This window comes from Macaca mulatta, chromosome 15, assembly GCF_049350105.2.
Source record: "Macaca mulatta isolate MMU2019108-1 chromosome 15, T2T-MMU8v2.0, whole genome shotgun sequence".
NCBI lineage: Eukaryota > Metazoa > Chordata > Mammalia > Primates > Cercopithecidae > Macaca > Macaca mulatta.
Window position 1 is genome coordinate 85,917,106 of NC_133420.1, and position 24,351 is coordinate 85,941,456.

Sequence of the window (24,351 nt, forward strand, 5' to 3'; positions counted from 1 at the left end):
ATATTTTATATGTATTTTTAGAAAACATTTTAGTTTCTAATTGTTTTGCTGGGAAATACTAAACTGTATTTTTTGATATTGATTTTACATCCACCAACTTACTAAGTTCACTTATTAAAACTAATGGTTTATTTGTAGATTAATTTGGATATTCAGTATACAAAATTGTGTGGTCTGCAAATAATTATGGTTTTTGTTTCTTCAGTTCTAGTCTTTATACTTTTAACTTATTTTTCTTGCCTTATTGGATGACCTAAAACCTTGGGTCTAATATTGAATAGAAGTGGTGATAGCATGGATTTTATCCATTATTTTTTTCTCCCGTCTTTTGAGCTGATCCTGTTTTTCTCCTGTATTCTGTTCATTGTGTGAATTAAACTAACTGATTTTCAAATGTTAACTCAACCTTACATTTCTGGAATGCCCAACTTGGTCATAATCATTTTCCTCTTTAAGTATCTTTGAATTGAGTCGCTAACATTCTCATTTAGTATTTTTCTATTTATGTTTATGATCTATAGCTTTTCTGTCTAATATAATCCTTTTTGGAGTTGGCAATTGAGGTTTTGTTGGCCTCAAACAAAAAGACGGAGAGCAATTCCGTCTTTTTCTTGTCACCAAAAAATTGATTTAATTTGGAAAAAAAAATGGGAAGAATTTACCAGTGAAACTCTAAACCTGTTCTTGTTCTGTTTTTGGGTGGAGGGGGGATTTTTAATAGTGCATTCAATTTCATTGATAGATATAAAATTATTATTATTATTATTATTTGATAGAGTTGCTGTCTGTCACCCAGGCTGGAGTGCAGTGGCTCAATGCAATCTCCACCTCCCAGGTTCAAGCGATTCTCCTGCCTCAACCTCCCGAGTAGCTGGGATTATGGGCGCGCACAACCATGCCTGGCTAATTTTTTGTATTTTTAGTAGAGATGGGTTTTTGCCATGTTGGCCAGGCTGGTCTCGAACTCCTGGCCTCAAGTAGTCCGCCTCACACTATTGGTATTTTGATAAATGTGTTTCCAAGGAATTTGTTCATTTCATGTATTTTTTCCCCATTTTTTTGCATAAGGTTATTGCATGCCTGTAGAGTCTATGTTCCTTTTTTTAAATTCCCAATACTGGAAATTTGTGTTTGCTATATTTTCTTAATCAGTATTGTTACAGGTTTATCAGTTTCATTAATCTCATCTTCTTTTCAAAGATCAACTTTTGACTTTTTTGAATTTCTTTATTGTATCATTTTCCTGTTTTGTTGATTTTTGCTGTAATATATGTTATTTTCTTCCTTTTCTGAGTTTGGTTTTCTGTTTTTAGCTTTTTGATTCGGATGCTCAGCTCATTGACATTTCATCATTCCTTTTTTTCCCTCTTACATCTAAGTCTACATTTCTAAGCATTTCTTTAGCTGCATATCCAACAATTCTGGATGTAGTTTGCAGTATATGCAGTGTGTCGTATGTTCCTTATCATTCAGTTCAAGATTTGTTTTAAATTCCTCCCTCCCTCCTTTCCCTCCCTCCTCTCCCTCTGTTTTGTTTTGTTTTGTTTCAACTTACGTAGATTTACCTAACTATCCCCACAATCAAGATCACCACAAAGATCTCCCTTATTCTATTCTTTTATAGTCATACTTAACCCCTTTCCCACATTTGTAACCCCTGGCAACCTTTAATTCATTTTGCATCTCTATAATTGTGTCATTTCAATAATGTTATAAAAATAAAATCATAATATAGGTGACCTTTAGAGATTGGCTTGTTTGCATGCGGCATAATGCCCTTGATATCTTGAAGTTGTATATATTAATATTTTTCTTTTTTTATTTTTCAGTAGTATTTCTTATTGGATGTACCTATTGAGGGGCATTTTGTTTCCAGTTTTTCACTATTTTTTTCACTATATATAAGCTGCTGTGAGCAATTGTGTATGGACCTAGGTTTTTATTTCTCTACAATAAATAACCAGTAGTGCAATTGCTAGGTTGTGTGGTAAAGGCATGTCTAGTTGTTTTTAGAAACTGCCAAACTATTTTCAGTGGGGTGTACCATTTTACATTTCCACCAGCAATGTCTGAGCAATCCAGCTTCTCTACATCCTCACCATTCTGATAGGTACGTAGTGATATTTCTTTGTGATTTTAGTTTGCATTCCTTTAATGGCTAATGATTCTAAATTTCTTTTATGTACTTACTTGCCAGCCATATATCCTCTTTCATGAAATGTCTCTGTTTTTTGCTCCTTTTCTAGTTGGGTTTTTTTTAACTATTGAGTTTTGGGTTTTCTTTATATATTCTAGATATGAGTCATATGTCAGATATATGTATCCTTGACTTCTTTGATTCTACTTTAATTAGTACTTTTACCACTTTCTAAAAAGTGCAAGGAACTTAAAACACTTCAACTTTATTTACCCTACTCCTACATTTTGTGCAACTGTATGTACTTTAATTACATATATCTTTAAAGCTCCACAAGTTTAGATTATTTACTGTTTTAAGGAATTCATACCGATTTACTTTTTTTTTTTTTTTTTTTTTGAGACGGAGTTTCGCTCTTTTTGCCCAGGCTGGAGTGCAATGGCGCGATCTCGGCTCACCGCAACCTCCGCCTCCCGGGTTCAAGTGATTCTCCTGCCTCAGCCTCCCGAGTAGCTGGGATTGCAGGCATGCGCCACCATGCCTGGCTAATTTTATATTTTTAGTGGAGACCGGGTTTCTCCATGTTGGTGAGGCTGGTCTTGATTCCCGACCTCAGGTGATCCACATGCCTCAGCCTCCTAAAGTGCTGGGATTACAGGCGTGAGCCACTGTACCCAGCCTGATTTACATTTTTAAACTCCTTTTTGTACTGTAATATTTTCTGCATAGGGATCATCTGAGATTTAATTATTTTCCTGCCCAAGATTTTACTTTGGTATTTCTTTTATGCAAATCTAAGGTAACTGTGGGTGGAGTGTGTGTGTGTGTGTGTGTGTGTGTGTGTGTGTGTGTGTGGTGTGTGGCATGACAAATCTAGGTTGTCAGGTATTTTTATCTTTTTGTTTTTTAATCATCTCATCAACATCTGGCCTTTGTTTTTCTTCAGAAGTCAGCTGTTGGTCTTATTGTTCTTTGAAGATTAGATACCTTTTTGCTCTAGTGGTTTTTAAGATTTTCTTTCTATCTTGGCTTTTAGCTGTTTTGCTATGATATGCCATGCTAGTCAGCCTCTAAGATGGCCAGTATTTCCTGCCTTCTGATATTCATGCTTCTGTATATTCCCCTCTTCTTTGATGTGGGCTGGATACTGCTTTGCTTTGCATCAATAGAGTATGGCAGAAGAGTTGGTTTCTTTTTGATACCTTTAAAGTGGTTTATTTATTTTTTAACAGCTCTTATACACATTTTTAATTGTTCTCAGTGGAAAAGTTACTCTGATACAGTTATTCACACAGAATGACCTTCATTGTATATAGAACTAAAGATAAATTATGTTTTCTTGGATGCTATTCTAGAAGCAGCTCTCCTACACACCTGCAAATGAGGAACTTGCTAAGAAGATACTGTCCATTTCTTCTGGAAGGCATATTGAATGATACCTAGGGCACTAAACACTTGTCTACTCAGACCTTCTCTAGTTTGTGTCCTTCGCTAGCTTGTACCAGCTAAATGTGCATTTCTCAAAAAGTCATTTTTAAAGCTATTTGTACCAGTTGTATTTATTTTATAATTGCACAACTTTATTATATAATATACAATTTTATGACAAGTTTATTTTTCTGTGAAAAAGTATTTAAATTATTTTGAAAAACTATATAGGTGAATTGATAAAACAGTTATTGGTGAAATTGTTAGTTATGTTTGATCAAACTATAAAACATATTTATGATAAAAGATATTTAGAATTATGAAATTTGTTACAGACTGAGGATCCCACACACCAAGATCTAATGGCTATGGTATGTTTGCATAGTAAAAAGTATTTGGATTTATGCTATGGTAAGCCAGATTGAACAAATTGCATGTATGAACAAATCCTATATACAGATGAATATACATGCATTTTTTTAAGTAAAAGTAAGGTACATATTTGTTCTTTGTTATGATTTCTGCTTTATTTGACCTTTTGTAGCATGTGAACCAATACTGGTTCTAACTGCATCTTATAAGAGGACTTTTCCTATACTGTTAAATACTTAGAAGATGTTTTAGCTTGCCCTTTCACATAGAATTTGCAGACTTTTAAATTGAATAATTTGCATAGTATTTAGGTTATGTTTTAGGTAATAGCACTAACTAAAATCTATAAATTAATGTGTTTATTTACTAAATACATAAAAGCCTCTTTTAGACTGAAATGTTCAGCCAGAACTTAAACAGAAAACAGATAATTGTTTGGTGACTCTAGCCCATTTACTAACAACTTCCGTAAATTATACAGAATGTTTATCTGTATATAAAAATTGCCAGATATTTATGTTTTCTTTTGTTTAATTTATATTTTGTTTAATTTATATTCTCAAAATAATTTATATTTTGTGTAATTTATATTCTGTTGATGAGAATCAAGATCTTTTCATTAAACATTTATAGCATGACTGCTATGAACAGACCTATCAAGGCAAATAAGATAAATTCCTGTTCCTCAAAGAGATTATAGTTCAGAAAGCCATTTAAATAAAGAATTATAGCATAATCAAAGGTGCCTTTCTGCTTTTTCTTATGAGTATAAATTTGCCAATGTATAAATAAGACTTTTGTATGGTGGTATAATTAAATAATAGTTTTTAAATATGTGATCTCTGTAACCTTTGCTTTTACATTTATGTAGACCTCAAGGTCAGGGATGAAGTAGGAGGAGTCATTGAACTTCCTCAAACCTTTAACAAATTAGGAAATGACAATTGATATTAAATACTTTTATACAGTTCTCATTTTATAATATTTTACTTGTTTTGCTCCCACTGACTTTACTCTTGGAATGCCTTTATACCTAATATTTCATAATATCAGAGCTTCTATTTTACCGTGAATTTCTTATAGACAGATTCTCTATTCTCTGAATGCGATTTGTTCATTCTGGCTTACCATAGCATAAGTCCAAATATTTTTTCCTATGTAAACATACCATAGCCATTAGGTCTTGGTGTGTGGGATCCTCAGCCTGTCACAAATTTCATTATGCCATCTGCTTCAACCTGAGCTGTGTATCTTCTGCTGGCAGACTTTATTGAAGTTGTCATGGCTCAGGATAAAAAAAAAATCAGTCTTGGCATAAGAAGCTTACTTTTGAAAAAGTAATAATTGATCGTGTCTGCTATAGATTTTAAAATAAACATTTAAAAGGATTCCCAAAAGTCTCTTCTCATCACATTGATCTCTTTTTCATCTGTGATTGTAGATAGCCAATATAATGGTTATTGGTAACTTTGGTAACTTAATGAGTTTTCTGTTTTATTTTTAAGGATAGGTAACTCTTATGTGTAGATTTTGGTGACATATTGTGAAATATTTTGATAGCTTCTGCCAGGGGATGTTCTTTGCCTAATGTTTTATTTCAAAAATGATATCTAAAATGTTTTGTGTATAATACAAGGACTGTATGTTTTGTGTATAATACAAGGATGATAGGAACACCATGATGAAAAAAATTTAGGTCACAAACAGCTTAGGTGTGTGACTTTACATGATTTCATCATCCTTAGAATTGAGATGATACTTGAAAGGTTGGTCGGGAGATTGGATCAGAATTAGATCCTTAAAAAATAGATAAACATTTTTTTCTGCCAATGTATGTTGAACATCAACTCTGTATAAGGCATTCTTCTAGAGAATGAGGGCATAGTAAAAACAAAATAGTCACAAATTTCCGCTGGAGAGTTTTTGCATTCTAGTCTATCTCCACTGACTGGGATGAAAGCTTCATGACAGCAGGGTGTGGATCACGTGGTAATGAGTGCCATGAATTAAAACAGGGCAGAGTAAGTTTGTGAAGTATAATGGTGCTGTCTTAGATAGGGATGCCAAGGAGGATTTTTCTGTGGTGAGGCTGGGCACACCTGAATGAAATAAGGAAGCATGTGGATATTTGGAGAAGGATATACCTGTCTGGTAGAGTGGTATATCCTTGGCAGTTTGAGGCACAGTGAGGAGGGGAGCACAGCTAAGGCTAAGTGGGTGAGGGACAGACTGCTAGGAGATGAGGTCAGAGAGTGACCCCAAAACATCATTGAAGTAAGCTTTCTGTTAAGTAGTTATAGACAAAAAGTCACAATCCAGACACCCAACATAAATATGAAATTAGGATTGACTGCATTGCTTTATTATTATTTATATTTAACTTCAAACTCTTTGTAACAGGCACACACAAATAATTATAAAATCATTTCCCAAAATGGGATGATCTTTTCCATTGTTGTTACGTGTGTCGTTGTACTTAGAGTTAGCCAGTCAGCACAATTTGAGGGCACAGTCCTCCAGACTGCCAGTGCTGCCGCACACTTCTGATACCAACTGCGGCAAGTTAAGGTCCAGCTACAAACTTAAAGGTATAAGGATACATAAAACCACCCTCACTTATGATATCAGCTGCAAGTTTGCGAGGTTCCCCAGCCACCTTGAGGTGTCATAATTCACTAGAGGGTCTTCGAGAATCTCTGAAATCTGTTATACACATGATTATCATCTCTTGTAGGGAAAGGATGCAGTTAAAAGTCAGCCAAAGGAAGAGATGCATAGTGCAGATTATGGGAGGATTCCAAACTAAAAGCTTGTGTGACAAGCTTGTGCTTGATCTATGTGTGACAATATGTATAGAGTACAGCCATGTGTCATTAGGTGATTTCATCCTTGTGCAAACATTGTAGGGTATACTTACTCAAACCTAGGTGGTATAGCCTACCACACAACTAGGCAACAACTGTTGCTCCTAAGCTACCAACCTGTACAGCGTGTTACTATATGGAGTACTGTATGCAGTTGTAGCACAGTGGTAATTATATGTGTATCTAAATATAGAAAAAGTACAGTAAAAATGTGGTTAAAAGATAAAAAATGGTACACCTGTATAGGACAAACTTACCATGAATGGAGCCTGCGGGACTGGAAGTTACTATAGGTGAATCAGTGAGTGAGTGGTGAGTGAATGTGAAGGCCTAGGACATTACTGAACACTGCTAAATAGTCAATATACTGTATGCTACTAGATAGCCATTATAATGATTGGGTTATTGGTAACTTTGGTAACTTAATGAGTTTTCTGTTTTATTTTTAAGGACAGGTAAAAAACTTATGCATAGAGTTTATACATAAGTTATAAATACTGTACACCTAGGCTATACTAAATTTACAAAAACTTTTCTTTCTTCAATAATAAATTACCTTGGCTTACTGTAACTTTTTTTGCTTTATAAAGTTTTAATTTTTTTAAAAAAACTTTTGACTCCATAATAGCACTTAGCTTAAAGCACAAGCACATGTGTAGCTGTGTTTGACTGTGTTGCAAACCCAGGAATATTACCTGATCTTGGTGTTCAGAATTTTTTATTGGGGTGTTATTTCATAGGTGTGATTGATTGCCCTGCCCATATGATTAAAATTCAACTCCGAGTTTGGGCTTATATCATGTGGCCTTGGGGCCCACCATGAAGGAGAAAGATACCTCTTCACTCAGGAAATTCTGAGAGAGGAAATTCTGAGAGTTCAGAGGTTACTTCATAGGATCTGAGGACAAAAAAATGTATGTCTGGATGTATTTGTGGGTGTGTTTTAATGAGTACCCTGAAGTTGAACCCTGGAAGTAATTAGTTTTTAAATTTTCCCATCTAATAAATGGTGCTGCATTGAACATTTAGTGATGCACACACATCTTTGTGTATTATCCTAATGTTTATCCTTGAAATAAATTTCCCAAAATAGAATTGCTGGATCAAAGGATTCGGACATTTTGAAATTTCATATGTACGTCCTTGTACCCTTGGAATATTTCCTATGAAATAGTTTATGGAATGTCAAAATTCTTAATACTCCCTGTATTACTCTTAGGTAAATATTGCAACTTCAGCAACTTCAAATATTGAATATGCCCACATTCCTCATCTCAGCCCAGCTGTGATTCCTACTCTGCAAAATGAATCGTTTTTATTATCCCCAAACAATGGGAATCTGGAAGCGCTTACAGGATCTGGTATTCCACACATTAATGGGAAACCTGCTTGTGATGAATTTGATCAGCTTATCAAAAATATGGCCCAGGTAAGAACATTTCTTTCTGTTATTGTAATACCTTTAATAATTTAAGAATGTGATCAAATTGTGGATAATTTGGAGAATATAGTGACATTTATAACATCTGAAACAATTGGAACAAAAAGTTGTGGGAGTTTAGATGGTTCAGAGATTTTCTAGTACAGTTTTATCATCATTTAAATTTGAGTATTATATGTTGTATTATAGAAATATTCTTCAGGATAAAGTGCTAACAATTACCTTGGAAAAATTTTTTTCAGTTTCTTTTTTTTCTAAACAAAGAAATGGTTCTAATAAGATGACTGTTATTGCAATAATTGGCTTTTAATTTAAGTTTTTTTTGAGACATGTCTTGCTGTGTCACCCACACTGGAGTGCAGTGTTGTGACAGCTCTAAACTCCTGGGCTCAAGGGATTCTTCCGCCTCAGTCTCTTGAGTGTCTAGGACTATAGACGTGTGCCACCACACTCAGCTAAGTTTTAATTTTATTTTTTATAGAGATAGGGTCACATTATGTAGCCCAGTTTGGTCGCTAACTCCTGGCTTCAGGTGATCCTCCCACCTTGGCCTCCCAAAGTGCTGGGATTTACAGGCGTGAACCACCATGCATGGCCTGGCTTTTAATTTTGTTTCTTTTTTTGTTTCCTAAACAGGGTCGCCATGTAGAAGTTTTTGAGCTCCTCAAACCTCCATCTGGAGGCCTTGGGTTTAGTGTTGTGGGACTAAGAAGTGAAAACAGAGGAGAGCTGGGAATATTTGTACAAGAGATACAAGAGGGCAGTGTGGCTCATAGGTGAGATGGTCACAGCGTCTACTTTGTTTTCGATACCACATTCTGAAGGTTTTGGTCACTGTGCGGGAATTTAGAAAGATAATAATGAATAGAAACAAATAATTGAACATAATCTGGTTATTAACCAGTTTTTAGAAGTCATTAACATTGTTGTGATAAAATAGCAAGTCCTTTGAAATGGGAGTAGCTTTTAAATATAGTCATAACTTACTTAAGTTTTGGTAAGGAAAGAAAAATTTGAGGATAACATTATTTTGATTGTTAATTAAATGGGCTCTTTTTGGTTAGATTTTAAAAATCACTATACTGGAAATGACCCAAAATAATTCGAGTTGCATTTGTTTATATACCCAAAGCAATAATTTAATATAGTTGTCCATCAGTATCCGTGGGGAATTGGTTCCAGGACTCCTGCAGATACTAAAGTCTGCAGATGCTCAAGTCCCTTATATAAAGTGGTATAGTATTTGTATATAACCTGTGCACATTCTTCCATATATTTTAAATCATCTTTAACTTATAATGCCTAACACAATGCAAATCCTATGTAAATATTAGTAGTCATGCTGTATTTTTAAAATTTGTGTGATTTTTTTTTTTTATTGTTGTGGCATTACTTTTTCTGAGTATATTTGATCCCCAGTTGGTTGAATCTGTGGATGTGGAACCCATGGATACAGAGGGCCAACTGTATAGGTATATCCACTTTCATTTTTAGAAGATGGGAATATCCAAGATGTCATGGAGGCTGAATGGGGAGCTGAAATAAAGAGTACTTTTAAATGGGAGGAGTTGAGTAGGAGTAGCAGTGGAATAACCTTACGAGAGTTGATGACCTGCAGCCAAAGCGTATATTTTTTTAAAAGTAGAACTGCAGGAAAAAGCTTAGAGTATTGGAATTAAAACTAGGATTAAAAATGACTTGAACATACATGCTAAAGAAGCTGTCATTTCCTTGAGAACTCTCAGATTGTCTTTTATCCCCTTTTTCATCCTTGATAGAGATGGAAGATTGAAAGAAACTGATCAAATTCTTGCTATCAATGGACAGGCTCTTGATCAGACAATTACACATCAGCAGGCTGTCAGCATCCTGCAGAAAGCCAAGGATACTGTCCAGCTAGTTATCGCCAGAGGCTCTTTGCCTCAGCTCGTCAGCCCCATAGTTTCCCGTTCTCCATCTGCAGCCAGCACCATTTCAGCTCACTCTAATCCAGTGAGTACTTAAAATTTTCAAAAGGAACAACGTATTTTTCAAGTTCTTTTTGGTTATCTCCAAGTTTCTAATTTGTGTAGGGTCTTTGCACTTCTTTAGTTTTTGTCTGACTATTATCTTTCCCTAGCCTGGAATATTTGTTCTTTAAGCATGATAAAGCTTCTAGGTTCTGAAACAACCATTACTTTTCTTTGTGTAGTTTTTTCCTTTGACAGCATTCCTTAAAAATGGAAAATGTAGTCCTTTAACAAAAATTGACTTTATCTGTAGACAAATACATTGTTGATTTTGATTTTAAAATTATACAATTATATTGTTACAGTTAGCTGTCAGTAACTTTTAAGAAGTCATCTAATTTGGAATCCTGCCTCAAGGCAGGATTGTGCAGAAGACATTCTTAACATGTGACCTTTTTTTTTCCCTTGATCTTTTTCTTTTTTTGTAAGAAGTGCTACAAAAGATCTTGCAAATCAGTGCCTGTCTTTAACTGCTGAAGTGAAATCATTATGATGATATATTGATAATTTCAAGAATGGTTCTGTCAGTAGCGCTTACATTCTGTTGAAAGGGAAGTATACCAAGTGAAAGGGACATTGTTAGGACTCATTATGTCTGAATTTAATTATTTAATAACCACAAAAATTTCTACTGTAATATAAAATGTTAGTGCTTTATAAATTTCTACAAATTCATATATGAGCTTTGTTTGTAGGTTCACTGGCAACACGTGGAAACTATTGAATTGGTGAATGATGGATCTGGTTTGGGATTTGGCATCATAGGAGGAAAAGCAACTGGTGTGATAGTAAAAACCATTCTGCCTGGAGGAGTAGCTGATCAGGTAGGCTACATCAATAGATCTTTTATGCTATGTTATCAAATAATATGGGTACATCTTTTACATTTTTTTTGTTATAGAGAAGAAACTTTGGCCTTAGATGATGCCAAAGAAATTGAGTTAGAATCTTTCGTTTTATTGAGTGTCCCTGAAGTGTTGTCTTAGACCTAGGGGAGGAATACCTTTGAAAAGGGACATTAATCTTAAATTATAGTTTTAGACAATGGGCTTAACACTTTTGAACCTCAGACTAAAGCCAAGGTTATGGATTTGATAATTGTGGAGGTAGCTACTATTTTATAGTCATAATTCATATTTATAAACCTAGTCAGCTGTTTTGTAGTCACAAGGTATTATGGGAAAATATACTTTATTATTCAGGCAAAAAAATTCAACTTGTTGCTTTAGTGATGGGTCACTGATATCGTCTTTGTATATGAAACACAGCCTGTTTTTATCACTTAAGTAGTTTATTGAGGCATTTTCATTTATGATATGTGATATTGTTGCAATATATGTGAGAAAAGATTTAACACATTTGTTATGATTTATATTTTAATTTGATAAGGCTTACTGGTTTAAGTAAGTTTTGCCTTGATTATAACTTTTTAAAAAATAAAGTGGTTGTTCGTACATGTGTGTCTGAACTTAAACTAGGAAGTCCAGTTCATCAAATATTTCCTGTATTCATAAATGAAATCCCTGTTTAATGACAACCTTGTCAGTGGGGGTATTAACAGTAATATAATAGTATGCAAATTTTTCTTCCTTTTAAACATTAGCTAGCATCTAGCAGCATCAAATGAAATGTCTCTAGTTGACTAGCATGTGATATTTACATGCTTTATCTTCAGTATGGAGCTGCACTTTTCAATACTGTAGCTGTCTGCATATCACCTTTAAAATTAAAATTTAAGTTAATTAAAATTAAATGAAATAACAAGTTCAGTTTCTCAGTTGGACTAGCCACATTTCAAGAGCTCCATAGCTGTTGTATTGAGTAGTGCAGAAGAGTGCCATCATTGCAGAAAGTTAATGGACTGCATGTGTATGGAGGCTCATAGACTGCTTTTCACTCCTCACATCTTTCAGAATTTTCACTACACAAGTATTTCACCTGCACATGAGTTCTTTTGGGACATTTATAATAGAAATAGCCAGGCAGAAAGTTGTGATATTAATATAATGCTTTCTTGTGGTTTATACCATATTTTAGGTAATATATATTTGCATAGTGACTTATATACAACTTTGCTTAATGGCATTTTTTTCTTTCCCTCCAAAAAATTCACAAAAAGGCATTTGGGTAGAAATCAAAGTGAAAAGTTCGTATGAACTCTTGGTAGGTAGAAGTCAAAATGGAAAGTTGATATGAACTATTGATTTAAAGAATATTTGTAGATTTCATTTATTGCATCACACCGAATGATGCTAAGATGTTTCAAAAGACAGTTCATATTATAACCGTGTGTTTTATGTCCTGTTTGGTAACTCATATTATTGCTTTTTAAAAAATTAATCCCCTCTCCTCATTTGCGATTTTTCTGATGCAGTTAAAATAATAATAGTCTAATTATTCAATATTGTTTTACTCAGCATGGGCGTTTATGCAGTGGAGACCACATTCTAAAGATTGGTGACACAGATCTAGCAGGAATGAGCAGTGAGCAAGTAGCACAAGTCCTTAGGCAATGTGGAAATAGAGTTAAGTTGATGATTGCAAGAGGTGCCATAGAAGAACATACAGCACCCACTGCTTTGGGCATCACCCTCTCCTCATCCCCAACTTCAACTCCAGAGTTGCGGGTAAGTAGTTAAGAATAGTTAATGTGAAAGTCAGAGAAATAGCACTTAGATGACGACAGTGATGTTTATTTAGAAACTAGACTTACTAATGTTCATATATTAGTGCTAAATAATGTAATGAAATTCAAATGTAGGGATGCTTTAGCACTAATAATATTTTATTAATCAGGAATAATGTGTAAAATGAAAAACAGGTTGTTTAAAAATGCTAGATTATTTTACATTTTTATGTAAGCAGCACATTTGTGAGGATAATGTTTAAAAGTATGGATAAAAGTTTAAAAATTATTTGGTACTGATATCTAAAATGTTTAATTCTGTCTTTTTCTCAGTTAGAAGACTCTCTGTAAGGTGGGTCATAGTTCTAATCATTCTCTTTCATCAACCTTCCATTAGTATTTTTGTTTTTGTTTTGAATGTGTGGAGGTTGAGGAGTGAGGGCAGGCTTGGTGGGCATGAAAAAGGCTTACTAAAACCTTTTAGTGTTATTGTTTTAAAGTATATCTTAGAACTATTATCAGATTTGTAATAAGTAGTCATTATTCTGACCCAGTTATATACTTTTAAACAAAAGTTATTCTTTTGGTGTTATAACAAAAGCTCTATTCATGTGCATAGTATTCCATCCTTGTCCTTAACTTGATATGGAAAAAGCTAGAAAATTTTGAAATTATTGGAAAGCAGTGGGTATATCAGCAGATTTATAGGTCACCAGACTACAGAAGATAAATACTAACAAAATAATTTATCCAGAAATCTCTTAAATATTTAAGAAGAGAATTACACCCAGTTTCTAGGTAAGCCTTATAGTAAATACAAGTCCTATATTCTTTTCCCATAGATGTAAAAAAATCTGTTTTGTTCTATTGAAGTTTTTTCTAAGCAGTTGCTACAAATTTTTTTTTAATATCCTAACCTCCTCCACAAGCCCTTTAAAACTTTATTAGAACACTTGTAATTTCCATGATTCTGTTGTTTTTAGGAATTGAATTTGGTTGCTATTTTTTGCAAAGAGAAAGAAGTAAAGAAAGCTTGTTTATGAAAGTGTTTAAATGGCATTCTTTTGTGGTAAACAAAACATTTTATTCAGCGATATATAAATGAATGCAATACCGAAAACCACTTGATATAATTGAAAGCTTAGAAAAATATCTGTTCTGTGCATATCATCATTTCTGAAGCTTGTGCCCCTTTTAAAACCATTCGATAGTCAAATTGCCACTCTCTAAAATAGCACTCGCATAAGTCTTATTAAAAATAGAAAACACATTTGTTTCAATTGAAGCAGATTTCATCCTGTCATTTTCTTGTAATTATCTAAACTTTAAACTTTTGCTAAGTTTGCACAGATAATTATGTGCAATGAAAAAAATAAATCAAACTTTACTGTAAAATTATATCTCATTTAAGTGGACTGTCAGAGTTTGTTTAAAGAAATTAGAAAACATCAGCTAGCCCCAACCTGACTGTCCATTAGACTCTATAGCTTTGATTTTGTTGTGCCCTTCCTACAGTTCTCTGTAGCATCTGCTGACACCATACTAATACATAGTACCAATAGCTTATCGATGATATATTGTACCAATTAACTAGTGCTTAATTTTAGGGAGACTTGCTCTTCTGTCCAACATAGAATTAGTAACAATTCTATTAGAGAAGGCTGACATCTGAGAAACCCACTTTCAGCTCTCATTCAGGATGCTGAATTATGAGGAATTATGAGGAATAATGAATTAAGACATGTAAAGTCTTAATTCTGAGTTACACACAAACTGCTCAATAAATGGTAGCTTGTCTAGTTGTTGTTATTCTTTTCCTGATAGACAGTTGACAAAAGTGATATTTTCTTTCTAGATTAAGTGGCAAAGCTAGATTTAACTTGTTGATCTGAATTCATAACATTAGTTTTTCAGCTATACTGCATCCTAACTTCTTCAGAAATTAAGATGAGCCATCTCTGAAAATAGAGTTTGCTAAAAAAAAAACTGTTTGATTTAAAATTTAGTATACGCAAACAATAATGTATTCTCTGATAAGGGAAGGTTCAATCTTATTCCTAACATCCCTTTCTGAGAAAAAATATGATGATGCCTATCCCTGTGTTCAGGATTAAAGGTATCATCTCTATTATAATTCTCTGCTAGAGAATTAAAGTAGGCCCCTGGCTTTCTTTTTACATATTTATTTCACTGTATATTTATTGATTTTATTTTAGGTTGATGCTTCTACTCAGAAAGGTGAAGAAAGTGAGACATTTGATGTAGAACTCACTAAAAATGTCCAAGGATTAGGAATTACCATTGCTGGTTACATTGGAGATAAAAAATTGGGTAATTTTAAACATTAAATATTCTTTTAAACTTGGCAGTTACCTCTGATATCTCTTACAGAATATTGAGTTGATATTACATGTTTCACATTGTTGGATAAACTGGTTGAAAACTTCCTTAGGAATAATTTAGTGTAGGCGACTCTTATATTGTATTTAAGACAGACAAAACAATTATTTTATTCCTTAGCCTATGTTTCTACTAGATGATACATATTTATTCTAAATTAGAGCTTTATATTTGGAGAATTGAAGATGGATATTCTTTGAATGTGCTTTGAAAATTGTGAAAAATAACCTATTTCTAATCTTAGAACCTTCAGGAATCTTTGTAAAGAGCATTACAAAAAGCAGTGCTGTTGAGCATGATGGCAGAATCCAAATTGGGGACCAAATTATAGCAGTAAGTTACACATTTAACAATACCTTTGTTAATTTTCATAGTTGAGAATTGCATTCTCCTAGTTTACTTAGTTTTGAGAGCTACAGTTAACTCTCTACTAAAAAAATACCTCTGTACTAAAAAAAGCTTAAGCTTTTTAGGTGACTTGAGGCTCTTTTTACAATTACCCTTTTTATTATTTTGTGGAAGTAAAATAAGGGCATTGGATATAAGCTTTACTAGTCTCAGTTCGGAAGGGGAGACTTCTTTCTTGAATAATTCCTGATATATCTAATTTCTGGTTGTAATGAAGTTATTATATTAATATTACACTTATTATACTTTCCTTGCAGATACTCCAGAGGTAGAGACCAGATGTCCAGTACCTTTAGAGTACTGCAATATGAATTAGGGATGCCTGCATTTTTTTTTTTAATCAGCAAAATGATACTGTTCTTGTTGGCTTTATGGCCGGGGCTCCTTTCAGCCCTAAGGGTATATAAGAATGGAAAAAAAAATCTAGCTTCTTTTAATTAGATCAAGCTATCATTGTTATCATTCTAACATCAATGTGTTTTAAACATACGGCTATTCAAGGCAGTGTACAAAAGAGTCCAACTTTAATTTCAGTGTTCAGTTGATACTGGACTCCCCAGACTGCAGCCTGAAACAGAAATTCAAGAGACCCTGCACCAAAACTGCCTGATCAAATAAGTTTAGGGGAAAACCGCCTATAGTATAGTCTCCTATGAAATCACAGTGCACATGGAAAAATTGAAGACAACTGGGTGTCTTCAATGAGCTGGTGGCTCATGCCCTGTAATCCCAACACAGGCAGATCCTATCTCTGAAAAAAAAAAAAAAATTGCTGAGAACGATGGTGTCTGCCTATAGTCCCAGCTACTTGGGAAGCCAAGGCGGGAGGATTCCTTGAGTCTAGGAGTTCAAGGCTGTAGTGAGCTATGATTGCACCATTGCACTCCAGCCTGGCCAACAGAATGAGATCTTGTCTCTAAAAAAAGACACACACACACACACACACACACACACACACACACACAAGAGTTCTGCAATAGAGAAACCTGTTTATCTGTTTTACCTTAGTGTTTACTAAACTTTTGTAATTGTGAGGTCCTTATTCTTCCAAACATATATTCATATTCTTTGAAAGACATCTTGAGGGAATGCTGATATATCTTAATAGGTATTTGTTTATGCTTAATAATAGTGAGAAAGTAGGATATTAAGATAGAGGAGTCCTTGTTCATAGCAATATTATTCACAATCACCATGACATGGAAGCAACCCAAATACTATGAATGGATAAACAAAATGTGATATATATATATATATCTCCAATAGAATGTTATTCAGTCTTTAAAAAGAAGGAAGTCTTATCACATGCTTCAACACTGAAAAACCTTGAGGACATTATGCTAAGTGAAATAAGTCACAAAAAGGCAAATACAGTAGGATTTCACTTACATGAAGTATCTAAAATAGACTTATGGAAACAGAAACTAGAATAGTGGCTCCCAGGGACTGGGAAGAGGGATAAATGAGGAGTTGTTCAATGGGTATACTTCTGCAGTTCTGCAAGATGAAAAAATTCTGGAGACCTGTTGCATAATAATGTGAATATACTTAACACTACTGAATTGTACTATTCAAAATGGGTAAGATGGTAAATATTGTGTGTTTTCCTACCACTATTTAAAAAAATAAAGGAATCCTTTATCTCTCCCTTTAAGTCCACATTGTAGCTCCATGAGTCTTCTTGGGTTTAGTTCTGTGAAACTCCTGCCTACACCTGTTCATCTCTTCAAATCTATACTAAAGATCAAATTATGCTTGCCACCTCATCTGGCTATATGCCTGAAATGAGCTTTCTCTATGTATCTTCATTTTACCATACAATGTAAATGAATTACTGTACATTTTTTTTTGTTTTGGGGGAAAGTGAAAGAGAGAAGGAATAGTTACGGAGTCTAAATCCATATCTGATGCTGAATTACAAATTGAAAGCATAGCGAATTTACTCTTTTTTCTCCTGTTATCTATATTAATCAATTAGAAAGCTTTTTTAAAAAATCAACTTGATTGAAATATAATTCAGATACCATACAATTCACCCATTCAAAATGTACAGTACAATAGCTTTTAGTATATTCAGAGTTTGCATTCATTACCACGATGAATTGTAAAACATTTTCAGTACCCTAAAAACATTTTCAGTACCCCTTAGCATTCACTTTCTCCCCCATTCTCCCAGTTCTAGGCAACCACCAGTCTACTTCCTGTCTCTATGGATTTGCCTATTCTGGATATTTCATGTGAATGGAATCATACAAGACGTGGTTCTTTGTGACTGACTCCTTTCACTTAGCATAATGCTTTCAAGTTTCATCTGTGTTGTAGCATGTATCAGTCTTCATTTCCCTTTATTGCTGAATAATATTCCTTTATATGGATATACCATATTTTTTTTTACCCATTCATCAATTGATGGACATTTGGATTGTTTCTACTTTTTGGCTATTATGAATAATGCTGCTGTGAACGTTCATGTACAAGCTTTTAAGTAGGTGTATGTTTTCATTTTTCTTGGGTGTATACTTAGGAGTGGAATTGCTGAATCTTATAATTCTGTATTTTACTACATATCAAACTTCCTGATTCAGTTTCTTCACTTACAAAGTTGGGATAAGGAAAATTCTCTTGTGTGATGTTCAGGAAAATCAAATGAGTGTTTTATTGAAAATACCTGTTAGCAGTTTAATAATTAAGCCGATATTAATTATTTAGAGAGTCTAAAATGATTACATATTTGAAGGGTCTCATGATAACTTCCCTCTAAATTTGTCATTATCTTCATTCTTGTACAAGTGGAATCTCAAATATAATTCCTCTTAGGCAAGGTCAGTGATGAAAGAAATTGTTGATGCAAAGGTGGAAGAATCTTTTCTCTGAAATGTTTTCTTGCTTTCAATAAAATCACTTGACTTCACTCTCATCAGTATTCTGATTTGTAATTTTTAGCAAACATTCTTTTACTACAAAGATACAAACATTTTAAAATCCTGAAGAATATCATGCAATGCTTTTGATCATTTATTAATTTTTTACTAAATATCACCATCTTGTGGACTTTTGAGATATTTGCAGCAATGTTCTTCACATTTAGTTGCATTTTCACAACTGCAGTCTTTGTCTGTTTGTTTGATTTTTGTTTGGACAGCAGCTATTAGAAGTATAATCTGTTTTTATTTTGTGGTTGTTGAAGTGATGAGATTAAGAAATTATTTCTTACTATTTTGATGAAGTGTTATTTTGTAACTTAAAAATATTTTGTTACAAGGTTCTTGTTTTACACATTGTGTTCTGTGGACTCCTACATCCACAGGGTTTCACTATAGGCATTACAGTGACAAGGAATAGACTGAATTTCTATTTTTCCCATTTCATATGTTGATATTCTGTTAATAACTTGATTATTTGACAAAAGGATCCTGTTGTGTTTTCAAAAGTTGACCAAACTTGTCATAAGATGAAAACATACACTCATTCTTTTTAGTTTGATATTCAATATCTGTGCTAAAAGCAGTAGGAAATTATAATTGATAAAAAATTATTAAATAAGCATATAAATAAGGAAAAGTATCACATGTTGCCTTTGATTTTCTGTGACTGTGTTCATAGATTGAAGTTCTCTATACGTATAGGATATGTTGGAGGAGGCCCTGGCAAGCTGGGTTGAGTATGCTCAGGGGCCAGATTTTGTAAGTTGTTGCAACGAGTATTTCTCCCCTGTAATTGTTCCTGTTAATTGTGGTGTCTGCAGTGCACATTATGAGGATGTTGGCTCTCTTCTTTTTTTTAATTTTAGTCTTGGCCAGGTGGTCTTGAACTCCTGGGCTTGACAGATCCTCTCCCCTCTGCCTCCCAAAGTGCTGTGATTACAGGTATGAGCCACCGCACCCTGCCTGGATCTCTTCTTTTCATGAGACAGCGCATAGGCAATTTGCTGCCATTATACTACCTAGTTCTACTGCACTCTTCTCTGTGGTACCATGGGTTCTGAACTGATTTCTTGACTCTCTTGTGATAAAGTGGAACCAGAGCTAACCAGGACCTCTTAGGCTTCAGTGACTTTGGCTTATATATAGCATGGGTGTGATTATATTGAAGAGAAACCTCTCCCACGAAAGCCTTGGAGATTTTTATGTTTATTACTCACTTCTTTACTCTTTTAATAATAATACCAGCTTCTGAGTATTTTCCCATTACAAAGTGCCAAGTGGTATAATTCTTGGAAAATAGATCTTCTTATTTCCATGTTACAGATGAAGATAACTAAGACATTTGAACAGAAGTCTAGGTTTAAAAGTTCATGACTGTTCCATTATAGCAATTTCTTCTGTGCTAGTATTATTCTCTGACATTTGAGTAAGGAATCCATTTTGAAATCCAAGTCATCAAGTTCAGAAGATAAAGAAAAAAAATGCATTTTTAAACATACTTTTAGTTTATTGTTATTAAAATCATACACATTAGATTTTTCTTAATAAAACTTCACTTTTAATAGAATTGAACAATACAAATGTTTTGCAGATAAAAAGAGCCTAAAGTTCTATGTATTTTATGAATATTCATGGAGCCCCAACGTGGAGATTTTTGCTGTTTTTTTCCTTTATTAGTGTGAGAGTAAATAGCAAGTTCATTTATTTTAGATTAATTTTTGTCTTTAAGGTTTAAAGAATATAAAATTTGAACATGGTTAAAAAGCTTTCTCATAGAAACCACTAGTTTATGGTTTAAAATTTAGAAAAATTCCATATATTTATATTTAAATAGCATCATATTATATTTTTCTATACCTTTTTATTTTACTTAAAAATTTACCTGGGAGAGGTAGTTATGTAAGCACATGTAGGTCTGTTGTGATATATTGAGGCCGGCTTAATCATGGATAGTTACGTTGTTTACAGTTTGTTGTTACAGACAGATTATTACATACTACCTTATATTTCTTTTAAGGACATGAAACATTTAAATTCTGTTTTGTTGCTGTAATACTATTATTTAGATTTGAATTTTACTTATTTTGTTGCTCAGCAGTGGATCTTGTATACTACAGTTTTCTTACTGAATTTTAAATCTAATTAATCTCGCATTTGGCTAGAGTGTTTTGAGTAAACTTTCAGGAAGAGAAGGTGTTAGTGGACTTTCTAAACTTTTTGTTTCTGAGAACTTCTTCTGTTGACTTCTTATATTTTGACTCTTTGGCTGGGGATAACAACTATGTTGGGCAAAGAGGATTTATTAGGTATAATCTTAACTTGAAAAATTTTGTCATCAACTGCCCGTTTTAATTTTTAATGGGGAAGGTTCTTCCCTTTCCCCTAGAAGAAATCCTAGGCAAGTCTTCATGTCTTAGGGTATTCTTATAGAATAAGTTATCCTGTGGCCAATCAAAATAATCAGACACAGTTACAAATTAGTAAAATTTTCCCATACTAAATAATAGTCTAATTTCAAATGAACCCCCTGGAATATTAGAAGCCCACTACGAACTGATGGCTTACCTAGAGACTCGAGCCTGGCTCACTCCTGTGTGTGGTCCTCCCCTGGTCTATGCCCAGACAAAGCTAGGGAGGTGAGCAGGTCCCAACATAACAGAAATTTCCTCTGGCTTCACTGTCAAAGCAGCTAAACAGCCTCTTCCTTGTCCTCCTGGTGGCATTAGACACAATCTACTGCATTGCCCCTTCTGCAGGTGGCTTTGGACTTGAAGTCAAGGGGGAAATACCTGAGTAGGTATAGCATTCTTTCCTCTTAAAAAAAATCTTCCTCTTAAGTTTTTCTTAACATTTAACAACACTCAGCTCTTTTATGCCCTGAATTGTAGTTCTTTACCACCTAGTTTAAATTTCTGCATGGTGGCCCTTTTTACAACTTGCTTTGATATAGGATATTAATAATCATAGCATCTCAAGCACAATTTCTGTTTTCTCATACATCACACAATTTCTGTTTTCTCATACATCACACTAAGTATAAGATTCTTGGTTTGTAATTTCTTTACCACAATTGTACAGATAACCTAGTCTCTCTCTTTGCTGCCTAGAGGCTGGTAGATCTTTTTTCTTTTTATCTTTGAAATATAAGAATTTTATCAGGGTACATTCAGGTGTGAAGTTTTATTTATTTATTTATTTCTCATCATTTTCTGATTTTTCATGTGCCTCTTTGATCTGTAGATTTGGGTAAGTTTCCCTTCTCCCTGATCATTTCTTTGATTTTTCCCCCCTCATTTACCATCTTCTTCTTATAATTTCTTTTATTAGTGTGTTGAATTTCCTATATCAGCCTATGTGTCTCCAGCCTTGTTTCTGATCATTTTTTATCTGTTTATTCTTTTCCTCTGAGATACGGGAAAATTACATGACCTGGTCTTCCATGTGCTGACTTTGTTTTCGCAGTACTTAAAATCTTGTTGACTGCCATCATTGTAAGTTTCTTTTTCTTTTTCTTTTTTTTTTGTTCCGTAGATACGTGTGTCTTCTTGTAACTGTAATTCCTGCTTCCATAAATACAAGGAAATGTGAATTACTTTGATAGTAAGTTACAGGAAATATCTTTTTTCCTGTTCACTGCAATAACAACTTCATAGGAAGATACATGCACCGATCTTCAATATACAACCTGCTTTTGGACTGTGATATCTTATTTCACATCCCATGACCCTTGGTCGTCCTCAAAAATAACTGGGCTTGTACAGATAGAAGTTGAGATGAGTTCTGCTGCAGATTGTATGTTTTTTTTCCCAGATGATTTAGCAATTGACAAAGTGACAGGGAAGGGGAAAGTTTAAATTTACTGTAGCTTCATTTGATTCATTTGTAGATTAACAAAATGAAGAGGAAACCAGTGGTAGAGGATCACACTGGGAGACTTTGCCTCTGTTTTTGTTTTCTGTGTTTGCTGTGATAGCCAGGAGTTAGTTGGAGTTGTGTGTGTGCTTGTGTGCACACATGTGTGGATAAGGTAATTTTTATTACAAATAAAGTAATTCTGTGCTACTACTTGGAACCCAGCTTAGTATGGCCTTTAGTACTTGGTGTGTTTCTTGGAGTTACTGATTAGGATCCACATATACCATCTGACTGCCTCATTTAATGAGAGGGTGTTGTTTGTTTGTTGCTGAAGTTTCTTCTTGCCAGACAGGCTATTCCCACACATACAGAGATTCAGTTGGCCTGCCTTTGATCTGGCCATGCGCAGACTATTTCTAGTAGAAATTCCTCCAGGTTGCTGGTCTAAGGACTTTGGTGCTTCTTTGGTTTCCAGTTTTGTTGCAGTATTTTCTCTGTTCTGTTTTGTTAGTTTTTGTAACAGGTAATCAGCAGGGTGGAGGTAGGGAGAAAGAACAGAGCCAGATACTTATGTTCAAGTTACCATCCAGCTCAGAAGTATTGTAGAAGGTTTAAGGAACTGACAGAGTATGAGATTTTCAACTAGATCAGAGGTTTCTGGATTTTTGATTGAATATTTCCTCTAGTAAAAATAGCTAACTACTCATTTTCCCTCTTTCCTCCTCACTATGTATTCATATATATTGTTATATATATTATATATATCATATATATACTTAACGACATTATATGGTATTTACCTATGTGTACATATACATAATTATATATATACACATCCACATATACACATATTTACAAAGCAAATGAGTTTTTAAAATGTTTAATTAGAAGTTTTATTACATTCTTTCAGAAACCTTTGCAGTAAGGGTACTCCATCTTGGAGACAACTGATCTCGTTCTTTTTTTTTTATAAATGTAAAATATAAATATAAAATAAAATATAAAAAAATATTACTCGGATGCCCAGACTGGAATGCATTGGCATGAGCATGACTCACTGCAGCCTTTTGAACCTTCTGGGCTCAAGTGATCCTCCCAACTCAGCCTCCTAAGTATTTGGGATTACAAGCATGTGCCAGTACGCCTGGCTAATTATTCTATTTTTTATAGAGACAGGGTTTCAGCATGTTGCCCAGGCTGGCCTCAAACTGTTGGGCTCAAGAAATCCTTCTGCCTCAGCCTCCCAAAGTGCTGCGATTACTAGGCATTAGCCACTGTGCCCAGCCTTGATCTAGATCTTATGATTTTCACATATTTACTAAGTTAGTAAAGATCTGGATTATGAGATTTAGATTATAAAATCCAGATCTTTTCTACTTTAGTAAACATTTGAATGCCTAATATGGCCCCACTATGCTTGGAAAAGCATTACATGTACAGTCATTTTATAGTCATTTTGCAATTCTAAGGAATATCAATGACTTTGAATTTCAGCATTAAATTTATTGCTCTGATTTTTCAAATTGTTTTTACTGTGATTTTATAAATTGAACAACATGTTAAAATTTATCTTCCTCAAAATATAATTTACTTTACAAATAAGTTTTTGACCTATGAGCCAATGGCTCTATATTTTAATATCTATAGTATGGACAGCACCATGTTTTGGTGACACTACTGTAAGCAAAAATAATACAGAGCCTGTCCTTGGAGCATATAGTCATAAACCGCATAATGGCAGAAAATGTAAAATTAAAATTCTGAAAACTGCTATGAGGAAGAATGTGTAAAAGAGGGCTTTGATTGCAGTCAAAGACATCAAGATAGTTTATTATGAAAACAACTATTGAACTGAGATATAAAGCAATTATAAGTGTTCTCTAAGTA

At 33.9% G+C, this 24,351-nt stretch overlaps 1 protein-coding gene across 18 annotated transcripts in view; it reads left to right on the plus strand.

Annotated features, from left to right (window-relative positions):
- The window catches only part of MPDZ (multiple PDZ domain crumbs cell polarity complex component), a 175,141-nt gene that overhangs the window by 47,058 nt on the left and 103,732 nt on the right, over window positions 1–24,351 (plus strand). For all 18 annotated transcript variants that reach the window (XM_015117692.3, XM_015117694.3, XM_015117695.3 and 15 more), the window contains exons 4-10: window positions 8,021–8,230; window positions 8,879–9,018; window positions 10,021–10,234; window positions 10,947–11,075; window positions 12,669–12,878; window positions 15,094–15,208; window positions 15,522–15,610. In XM_015117692.3, the coding sequence (XP_014973178.3) occupies window positions 8,021–8,230; window positions 8,879–9,018; window positions 10,021–10,234; window positions 10,947–11,075; window positions 12,669–12,878; window positions 15,094–15,208; window positions 15,522–15,610 (1,107 nt within the window). The remainder of the gene's footprint in view (window positions 1–8,020; window positions 8,231–8,878; window positions 9,019–10,020; window positions 10,235–10,946; window positions 11,076–12,668; window positions 12,879–15,093; window positions 15,209–15,521; window positions 15,611–24,351) is intronic.